Here is an 11,198-nt window from a genome sequence, read left to right on the forward strand (position 1 = left end):
CCCTTTGCAACGCATAGACTTAGTGGGATTATTTTTAGCTCCAAATCCAGCACAAACAGCAACAGCGATGTAGTCCATGTTGCTAGGCCAACTGATCCTTGGAGATACTGTAAAGGCAAGTGCATGTTAGAAATATATGTTGCTGGAGTTAAGAAAAAGTATGAGTAGCATGACAACACGGTGATCGCCACTATAAATCTCATTCATATCAGTAACTTGATGAATGTTGTTGCATGAAAGCTTGAGTGCATGATAATAATATGTGCACAAAAACCAATTAATATAAAAGTGTATAACAACTATAGCATATTTGACCTACAATGTAATTCAAGGAACCAAGATGCAAAAGTTAGCAAGTGACTGTCTTGTATTTTGAACAGCTTTAATCAAAGCAGAAAGCTGGATGAGATTTCGAATGTGATGCACTGCAGCCAGTGCTTTTCTAACATGTCTGCTCATTCAGTCACTATGCCTCTCTGTTTTCCCATGAAACAAGGTTGCATAAAGCCACTATGAAGTGCCTCCCACAGGCAGGAAACTATAGTGTGAACTATGATCTAATTCGGTGTCTATGATGGCCTCACCGCCCTCTCATCCCTGCAGCTGTTGAAATTGGGATTCATGCCGTCAATATGTTTGTGAGTCACCATCCCACGAGAGAGGGAGAACATGGGTGAGAAAGAGGGTGAGGTAGAGGGAGAGAGGAAAGAGCAAGAGACACAGAGGAGGCGGGGGCGGTGGTGTGTGTGTGTGTGAGTGAGTCATACGGCCTGACTGGTCTGAGGTGATGATCCTCAAGGTGCTATTTCTGGAGTTACCATCAATTCTGTCTTATCTCCTCCACTGGCCTCCTTTAGTGTGTGTGTGTGTGTGTGTGTTGATGAGGCTCTGAATATGACTGACACCCTTCTCTGCTTCCCCTACATAAATGACTCTCCTGGTTGATTACAGTAAGAGCTTCTACACAATGCAATGAGGTTTTTCATTAATGAAAATGAAATCCTATAATGACTGATTCTTTCTGATTTTCTCCATGATGTGAAGGGGAATTCATTTTATCCCAAAGGACCAAACAGGCCTATGCTTAAACATGTAGAGTATGTTGAACTTGTATCTCATGTATACTTTAACATTTAAAAGATTTCCTGATTTAAAGGAAAAACACAATCGTCACACTTTCTGAGCTGTGGATAATTCATTTTTATTGTGTTCTTTGAAAAATAGACATACTGTATATAGACACTGATATATATTTGTTCTTTATCCAATCCAACCTCCCACAAATACAGTATACCTTTATATTTTTATAGGATCCACTGTTACATCTGGAGACACTTAAAGTGGGAGACCATTTTTTTTGGGATGGTCAGATTAAGCACAGAAAAAATAATCCATTGTGGCTTTGGGATTGTAACGCAGAACTCAACTTTGGTCAATATAAGGCTAAAAATAAACTCACAAATCACAGCATGGACCTACGAGTCAGCACATTTATTGATCTTAATAACTCTCTGACCACACTGGAGGGTTTGTTTATAGCAGCTGGTTTAACGGCTTGGTTTTTCTTCTTGCACTGTAGGTTTTCAGCAGAACAGCGGTTAGAGAAGTTCCTTGGAAATGTCTCGTTTCTTAATATATTGTTCTTCATGGTTAGAGCTACGTGTCTGAGTTGAGACCGAACGTGGTAAAATGCGTCATTTTTCAAAGTAGAAGTAGAAAGAAAGAAAGGTCGTGGGAGGTCAACTTACATGAACATACAAGTAGCTAGACATCACAGCAAGTCATCCTTTTATACAGTAAGTATCTGGCAAAAGAAAAAGAAAAAGATGCATTTTTACATTATATGTTGTATCTGTGTGCAATGGATTCAAAAGATAAACAAACAATAACAAACCCAACAATTGAAAGTGGCATGGTCACAACATTTTACAATATGCTTAGAATATATATAGATCATGATCTGTAGCTATATTAAGCTACACATATTCATCATTGACCAGCTGCTGATTAGCATCTATATTAGTAGCATGTTGGCCCTTTATTAGTCATTATTAAGCACTTATTAATGCCTTATTCTGGTTATTAAGATTAACGTACAACAACTTTCTTCTTATAAGCAGTAATCAGGAGGTTATTAAGGGAAAACTCTTAGTTAATGCCCTGCTAGTTGTTGAATATGGTCATGCAGAATAAGGCATTAAGAAGTGCTTTATATTGACTATTAAAGGGCCAATATGTTACATGCTAGTAAGCAACCAGTTAATGGTCAATATGTGTACCTTTATATAAAGTGTGACATTAACAGCTTGTTGTGCTTGTAGGTTTAAGTTACACCGTGTGAGTGCCGAGCTTCGACAGTCTAAACAAAACAAAGATAAAAACCTCCTTGATGTCGCTTCTTTCTCACATGCACTTTAGTACAAGTGAATACGCAACCAGTGAAGGACAGCTCTGATGATGATGCAAGATTTCTACAGTGCTGCACGCTGAGAAGTGTTCGGCTTACTTCAGAACGTCTTAAATATTTTCAAGTTTCGCGTGTGAGCACAGGAAGGCAGCTGTTGCATCTAAAGCATCTGTGGATCCAGACAGGCAGAAAACAGCGAGCGGTGTGAAAGCAGTGTAGCTCATCGGAGAGCTGAATGTGCTCTCGTCATCCTCATCCCCGTTATGCAACCATCAGTCACATTGTTTGAGGCGCCTCCTCATATTAACATGCAGCACCTGCACATCTTTTTTAGCAACTCATAACTCTGAGCTGACAACGTTTTGATTCAAAATGTTGCAAAAAAAAATGCGCGCTTGGATGGACAGGCGTGTGCCCACATGCTTGTGTTTGCCACAGGGAGCGAGGGAGACAGAGAAAGGAAGGGGATGGGTAATGATGTGAAAAAGAAAACAATTTTTTTTTTCTATGAGAAAGAATGCATGATGAACACCTTATTTGTGTTATCTATAAAGAAAACTGTTAGAGTGATAGACTGTGTTGTTCTGTGTGTTCAATCTAGTTCAATGTACCTTTCATCAGTCTGTCTGGTCGCGTCTATCGATCCTGTCTGATGTTTCGCTGAAGGAGACAAGGTCAGAGGCCTAATAAGGCAGAAGAAAATGTCAACATGAAATCTACCCTGAAGGTCTGTTCCGTCTTTCTCTCTAATCTGTTCTGATGATGTGTGAACTCCAAGCAAAGTATCCTTTAAGACATCTCTTGGCTTCTTGTTGCATGTAAACAGTACTTAAAAGAAGTATTCCAAAGCTAAAGCATGTGTACTCATATTGTGCAGTTTCGATTGACAGCTCTCACCACGAGTGTTGTAATGAAGTTGTGCTGCATATACATGTACACACAGTACACACACACTCGTCCTCTGATGTCCTTTTAGACACAAGGCAGAGATAATGGTTGTTGTGTTCAGTGCTTCTTTTGATCATTTCTGTGTATAGGAGCCATTCACCAATAACTTCAAACACCGCATCTGCTGCTCTACGCCCTCCAGCAGTAACACCACCCTCCTTCACAAAACATGAATCCTCTCAACAGAGAAACTACGATGTTGTTGTTCGGCGGCTATCTTCTATTGATTTGTTTTTGTGGTTTGTTTTCTGGGTAGGGCTCCAGACCTGCATGTGCTTTGTCAGATGACTGTGTATTTCAGCTGATGATCAAACCGCAGACTTAAACTTTGCTCAGCTATATTAACTCTGCACCAATATAACCTGAAAATCAAGCCTTAATGTCAAACACAGCTAATAAAGATGAAGAATCAATACTATCAGTCATGTAAGCTGACCTTTCAAAGGAGGAAAACGCACACATAGATTGACACACACACACACACACACACACATGTGTTCGCGCTCACACACAGTCTGCACACCAATCAGGCGTCACACACACTTCTTCACTTTAAGCCTTCATCTGGACTTCTGTCAGGTCTCTGACTTTGTGGTCGTTGGCTGGATGTTCTGGACTTTGGAAAGTGTGGCTGGTACCTTTCCCTCTCCGGGGGCCGGTGCTCTCATTATCGGGGTACCTGCGGTGAAAACAGTCCTGTTATGTGAGATACTCCTCCGAAAAGTCTCTATATCATACTAACCCTTTCACTCACTCTGCTTCCTGTCTGCCATTTTTTAACCTTCATTCCATAATGTGTCATAACAAGAGAGTAGAGAGTAAAACCGTACCGACAGCGTGCAGATCTGCCAACCTCTCCTTAAACTTCTGCTGCAGATACAGTTCTTCTTTGGAGTAGCTTTTGGCAAAGGCAGACAGCAGGAGACCCAGAGCCACGGAGGTGCCTCCCACACAGAACAGCACAGCGCCCGTCAGCTTACAGACATCCAGTGCACGGTTAAAACTGACGGCATGGCTGGTTGAGAAAAAGACTGTCTGTTTAAAGCATTAATTACAAGTGGAACGTCAATGTTTGTGCAACCAGTAACCTGAACCTGAAAACCTGAGATGTTTTTCTCATGGTACGTCAAGGTGTTCTGCAAAGAAGTACCATTTAGGATATTTATCCACATAAAGATCTTGTGTTCAGGGAATCTATATTTAGGCCATCTCTTTTGAGTAGCTATACTTGTATTCATTCATATTGATAAATATTTACAATATTTCAAACCCAGTGTAATATCCCTATTTATGCAAAGTCCTTGATTTGGAGATAAATTTCCCACTGAGGCAGCATATCGTGCATTCCGCAATTTCATTGGCTCTACGACACGTCAGCCATTGACACCATCAGCTGCAACTGGCTCCATCTTTACACTAAAGAAGAGAACAAGGCACTTCTTTTCAACATGGACTCTCTTCGGCTATTGCCAGCTGCATACTTGAAATAGAAGAATCCTAATTGGTCAAGTCAGATATAATAAAAAGGTTCAGTGCGGCGGCCATCTTGAGACCAAGATGTCACTGCTGTAGCGGCTGTATCTTGTACCATCTGATGAGAATTTCAGCTTTCCAAAAACGAATGACACGAGTATAAACTTACATGGACGGACAGACTATGTAAGACTGCTGCGACGCCCTGCAGGTGGACCCTTTGAGTTTAAGAGGAAAACGGGACACTCATTTTTATGGTGTGATAAACAATCTTTGTTATGTTATTGCATGTCTGTTCTAGTTTAGGCTGACTTACAAGCTGTCCTGTGGGGGTGTGCATGTGTGATCTGAGGCTTTTTCAATGGCCAGCCTTGTATAGAAACTACTGCATGTGCTCTCCATTATTATGTGTTCGAAGCAAATACAGATTACAACCTAACAACTGAATATACTGAATTGTGCAACAATATCAAAGACTTTGTCCACTCCATCCCATTAATAGGCTGTATTGTTCCTATACCTGTCAACAAAAAGGAGATCATCCTCCCCAAACGCTTCAATCCTGGCCGGAGTGGCATAACCCACCAGAACAACAATGAGGCCTGCAAACAAAATCAGGGTGCCGAACGCGAGACAGACCTGGCGGGAAAAAGAAATAGAAGTTGCAGGATAAAAAACAACCTCTTATGTTCTGTATTGCAAAGCCCGGGTCTTGCTGTAATCGCAGATCATTGTTTGCAACACAACATGATCATCTACATAACAGCAGGTGAGGTGCGGTTTTGTCTGAGCAGGCTGAAGGTTCGCCTCACCTTCCAGAGTAAAGAGCTCCACCTGCTCGGTGATCTCTGAATCTGAAAATCTTCATCACGTTCCCAGATAGACGCTGTGCACTCCTCATAAAACTAGATGAGAGATCAGAGAGATTTTTGTTTTCATTTCCAATTATGGAAATGCACATGAGATCAAGATCTAAAACCCCAAGTTGCAAAAAAGATTCAGTCAAGTGATGATGACACGATCAAGACGAGGGACTTGTGAAAGAAGAGAGCGGCTGATATTTGCTGAGGGATGCCTCCTCTCTCTTTTGTTTGTGTTTATATAAATATGAATGTGTGTGTGTCTGTGTTATACCTGGTGTAGGTAGGAGCGTACTCCATACTGCTGGCAGTTGCCACTGGCTTGAGCTTGCTCAGCATACTCCGACCCACAGATCTCTGAGCAAGAAGTCATTCTTCACATCTGTCTACCTGTTCGAGAACACACGCAAATGCATGCACACGTATGAATGCATGACTGCTTAAAGACACCACCCACACATTCTGTGGACAAACTCTCTCCAGCCATTACACATGCATCAACACGTGCATACCGATGCAGTGCATCCATATATTCATACACACTAGCATGTACCCTCACACACAGTGCCAGAAAGTTATGTAACAGTGTACTGGAGGCATGGGTGCCTCAGAACATTGAGATTAATGATGCATTCTCCTTGTCTGCTGTTATGAAATAAGCCATGAGATATTACATTGGTCCTCCTCATTAGATTTAATATTGTGCCGGCTGAATGCAGAGAGTGCTGACATGTACAGAGATAACCTTCTTTTCTTTTCATAGTGTGCTTCATGCAAAAATCATTGCTATCAGGTTCTGTACAAGTAAAATAGTTTTTCACCTGACCAATAATGTGCACTAGACCAGCGATCCCCAGCCTTTTCTGCGCCACGGACCGGTTTCACGTAAAGCAATATGCCGGGCCGGCATTGAAACGAGTAAAAACAAATTATTAAAAATACAACTCACCATCACCCTGAATGTAGCTGTGGTAATTAGTGGGAGCCCTGCGCTTGTTTCTCTTCAACGAGAAGGCTTCATTGCCTCATTTGCGAGCCTGTCGCCACATATTACGCAGAGCGGGCTTCGTGCGTGAGAATCACCTGAAGCGGTAAACCCGTATTTTAAGTAGGACTGCTGATGTTGTCTCTTAAATGAAGCTTTCTTTGTCTTGGAAGTTGTAGGCTCTTCTTCTGTCTCATCATTTGGCCTTTCCCCTTTCCGAGGAAGCTCCCCAAAGACGTTCATCTTTTACTCACTTTTGCTAGCTTGTGGGCTTACTTTTTAACTACCGTATCACGTGACCGAGACGAGCGGTTTATGGTTTGACATGTGCATAGAGGCACAGGTGGATGCACCTGATTTTCAAAATAAAACTTCTTTCAGACTCTAATGATCAATAAAACATTTTTTGTTCTGTCTCTCTGTGCGGCCCGGTACCAAATGGCCCCGGTGGTTGGAGACCGCTGCTCTAACGCACTATTTACTGCACTGACTTCCTGTAACTGTTATTATTATCAGTGTGTGTATCCTGGGTCAGATCCCGGGACTGATCCCGGCCCGGGTGGCTATTGTTATTATTATTATTATTATTATTCATTCATTCATTCATTCAACTCCTATACCGACTATCCCTTTCAGGATTGCGGGGGGGGGGGGGGGGGGGGGGGGGGCTGGAGCATATCCCAGATGTCAACGGGCGAGAGGCGGGGGACACCCTGAACCGGTCGCCAGTCGACTGCAGGTATTATTATTATTTATCATTATTATTATTATTAGTGTGTGTCTGTGTGTGTGTGTGTGTGTGTGTGTGTGTAAGTCCCGGATTGGATCCAAGGTCGGATCCCAGGTAAGTGCCGGGAAAGTTCGGGGTCGGTTCAGGAACTTTCCCGGGTAAGTCCCGGGTAAGTCCCGGGTAGGTCCCGGAATTTTACCGGGTCGGTCGCGGCAATGTCCCGGGAAAGTTCCGGGTCGGATCCCGGGTCAGATAAGGGAAAACTGATTCATGCCTTTAATTCAAGCTGACTCGACCCAGCTGTTACTATCATTATTGTTGTTGGTCGGAAGAAAAAACACTGATAGACTTAACCTTATTCAAAACTCTGCAGCTCGACTATGAACCAGAACCAAGAGCAGAGAGCACATTAGTCTAGTTTTAGCTGCTCTGCACTGACTTCCTGTAACTGTTATTATGATTTGTGTGTGTTTGACATATGTACAGAGGCACGGGCGGATGCACCTAATTTTCAAAATAAAACTTCTTTCAGACCCTCATGATCAATATGGTACGGTGGTTGGGGACCGCTGCACTAGAGAGCCATTTGCCCAGACTCCTGTGATTTTACATAAAGCTCATTAAGGGAATGTACTTAGATGTTTTGTTACAGCTGTATATACAAATCATATAAAAATCACACTAAAAAAAGCCAATAAAACATACACACTAGGAAATGTTATTTTACCCACACTTGCAATTCCCTCAATATCCATTTGAGATCCAGAAGCATTTCACAGCTCACTGACTGTGTACAAACACACATCACCATGTTTCAAGTTTTTGTCAGCCTGCACTAAATTTCAACCGCTGTTTCTGTTGCATCACAACAGAAATAGACTGCGTAACAGTGGTGGGAATAAAACATTGATCCCAGTGTTGGCAAAGGTTCTTGCATATGCCAAGATAAGTAAAAAGTGAAGATATACATCCAAGTAATACATTCATTTTCACACATTCACAAACAAAGAAGCAATATTGGCAGCTGATGTGATTCAACAGATCAAGCCTGAATAAAAGCAGCGGCTCAATAGGCTTTCTGGTTAATCAGGATAGGTGAGTCAGCTAGAGCTAGCTGGTGATGTAATGTAAAGTAAACAAGCAATGGTTACTCACCACTGAAGCAAAGAAATTAATGATATTGCTTATTTATTAAATGCTGTAGGAAATAAATTTGAGCTCAGAGCACTATTGACACAGTTGTATGCAGGTGAGTAATAGAAGTATTGGTGCAATTCGCTAATGCAAGATGTGCGGTAATACCAAGAGATGGCAGTGTTTAGTGTCGCTTTGGATGAAATTTTAAGGGCCTTGACACAAAATCTTTAACCTTCAGCCCATATTGCCATCACTGTCATTACACAACTTGTGTGTTAAAACTGTGGAGGAAAGGTGTCACTCTTAATTAATCCATAGAAGACAGTGTCTCGTTTGGGTCTGCTCATCACTGACACCTGACATTACGCATTCCTGTATCTGGTGATGCTAGTCAAGTCAGGTTTTTTTTTTTTTGTATAGCTCAAAGTCACAAATCATGAACTCAAAAAGGCCTCAAAAGGCTTTGCAATCTGTAAAGCATATGACACCCCTCATTCTTACACCCTCGATTTAGTGTTACCTCTTTCATCCATGAAATGTCAATCAGCACAAAGACAAAGTTGTTGCACAATGTAAACATTTCAGAGGATAGTTTAAACGTTAGCAGAACACAGCTAAAGCACTGTCATTCTCTTCTACAGTCTACCCTTATAGATGTTCAGAAACGATTCAAACAATATTTTTGAAATGTCAGGGTTTCAGTCAAACATCATAATATGAGTGTGATGAGTGAAATTCTGCTCAGATGAGGCACACTGTTCCTTGGTAACTCATGTTCATCATATTCCTGATGCATTCAATGATGCTGAGGACTCTCATGAACATCTGGCTCTGTCCAGATGCTTGAAGTCTCTGTGTACCCATATCTGCATGTATTCAAGAAATTTAAATATTCATCATCCTGCCAAATAATGAAACATGCAAAATATGGAAATATGAGAGCTTGCTGTTTATTATCCCTTTTCAAGTTAAAGGGATGTGATTTAGGCCTAATTCCATTCAAAACATAAACCTCAGGGTGAAATCTTCATGATTGTAAACAAACAAACAAACAAATTATTAGTTCATTTTTTGCTATTTTGATTTACAATTACACTTTGCAGCAGTGCTCATAGATTTGATCAACCTTGACCTTATTTGGTCCAGAAGAACATTTAATCATACAGAAACAAACATACAACCAACGTAAACGGTCCAAACTGACTTACAGATGAGGTTATTCGACTGACTGAAGAAATCTGCTATATAGCATACCAACGGTGGCAAAATAAAAGCAATAAACTTAAAACGGACTGTGAAAATGGTGAAATACTAAATTTAGACGCACTAACATCTCGCAGATGGCTCAGGTCATTTTCATTCGTATCCAGGTGCATCCCCTCGTAATCTGACATTTTCCCTCGCCCACAACGCATAAGACAAGCCAACTAAATACATCGCGACCTATCCTGACCTCACTAACTATGTTTTGAAAGAGGAAAGCAGAAAACATACATACGATGATCAAAATGAAGGCATATAAACGGCCGAACGGTGGAGCAACTCCCGCTGAACCGGGAGCTGGCCGTGGTGCTGAACGCCATTATCACATCCAGCCCTGAGCCCAGCAGGAAAACACATAGACGTCATGTGTGACGCCAGTCTGAAAACAGACCTCATCCATTCGCCCTCCCAACCCCCCATGAGACGCAAAAAGACACCCAGCACGCGTTTTAAGTCAGCTGAAAAGGCGCACTTTGCTTCAAAACATCTGGACTAAGTCACGCCACCTGTAAAAAAAAAAAAAAAAAAAAAAAAAAAAACATGTAATCCCTAAAAATGGCATCTGCAGGCACAAGCTTGGGATCGAAGTTTTAATGATTTGATCACGATACCAACGCCCGAAACGCGTAAAGTAAGAGAAACCGGCGACTTTGACAGAAGGTGACAAGTTTAAAACGAACAGTTGTTTCGACATCGTTCCCCCCATGAACGCTACTTCCAGATGTGCAAGATGACATCGTGTGCAAGCATGACAGCTCTGAGGGCATCCATGCATGAAATATGATTTGCCGACACGTTATTTACAAAAACAACAATGCAGCTGCGCGTCTGTAATGGCAGAAATATTCTAGGAAATCATTAAAATCGTCATTTACCTGTCATTACCAGAGTGATCACTCGCTGCTGTTCCCTCAGCCGGGTCCCATCACTCTACGGTCACCTCTCTCTCTCTCTCTCTCTCTCCGTCGATGATTCAGATTGTCACGCTGTCTACTGCGCAGGCGTCACATCCATGACAAAATATGATTCAATGGCGAATATAAATAACCAGGCAAGAGGCAAACCGAACAGAAAGACATTCATTCAAGATTCATCATTCATACCATGAATGAAAATATGGATTCATTAGATATCTAGATAGATAGATGGTGATTGTTTCTCAGGAGCTGGCACTAACAAGTGACAGGCACAGTACCACAGAATATATAGGTCTCTATCATAGCATATACCATTTACAAAACTAAAAAGTTCATGTACAAGTGCACCAAAGTGCGCACACATATGCATGTACATACTTCAATAGTACATGTACGTGGTTGAACACATACACACAAAGTCACTATCTGAAAACACAGTAAAGTGCATATAAAGCCTGGCTCAGCAGGAGGTCAGACC

At 41.6% G+C, this 11,198-nt stretch overlaps 1 protein-coding gene across 5 annotated transcripts; it reads right to left on the minus strand.

The window, feature by feature from the left end:
* Window positions 1-1,176: 1,176 nt before the first annotated feature.
* Window positions 1,177-10,783, minus strand: nrsn1 (neurensin 1). 5 transcript variants are annotated; one of them, XM_076736845.1, is made up of 6 exons: window positions 10,679-10,783; window positions 5,963-6,078; window positions 5,641-5,733; window positions 5,349-5,467; window positions 4,186-4,370; window positions 1,177-4,034 (listed from the first exon to the last, which is right to left on the minus strand). In XM_076736845.1, exons 2-6 carry the CDS (start codon window positions 6,059-6,061, stop codon window positions 3,931-3,933), a joined length of 600 nt encoding a protein of 199 aa, XP_076592960.1. In that variant the 5' UTR covers window positions 6,062-6,078; window positions 10,679-10,783; the 3' UTR covers window positions 1,177-3,930. The 5 variants fall into 5 exon arrangements, with proteins under 5 accessions (XP_076592960.1, XP_076592962.1, XP_076592961.1 ...); XM_076736847.1 differs by having other exon boundaries at window positions 5,963-6,081; window positions 10,679-10,732; XM_076736846.1 differs by lacking the exon at window positions 10,679-10,783 and adding an exon at window positions 10,039-10,160.
* Between the last annotated feature and the right edge of the window lie 415 nt (window positions 10,784-11,198).

Source organism: Chaetodon auriga, chromosome 8, assembly GCF_051107435.1.
Source record: "Chaetodon auriga isolate fChaAug3 chromosome 8, fChaAug3.hap1, whole genome shotgun sequence".
NCBI classification, from domain to species: Eukaryota; Metazoa; Chordata; class Actinopteri; order Chaetodontiformes; family Chaetodontidae; genus Chaetodon; species Chaetodon auriga.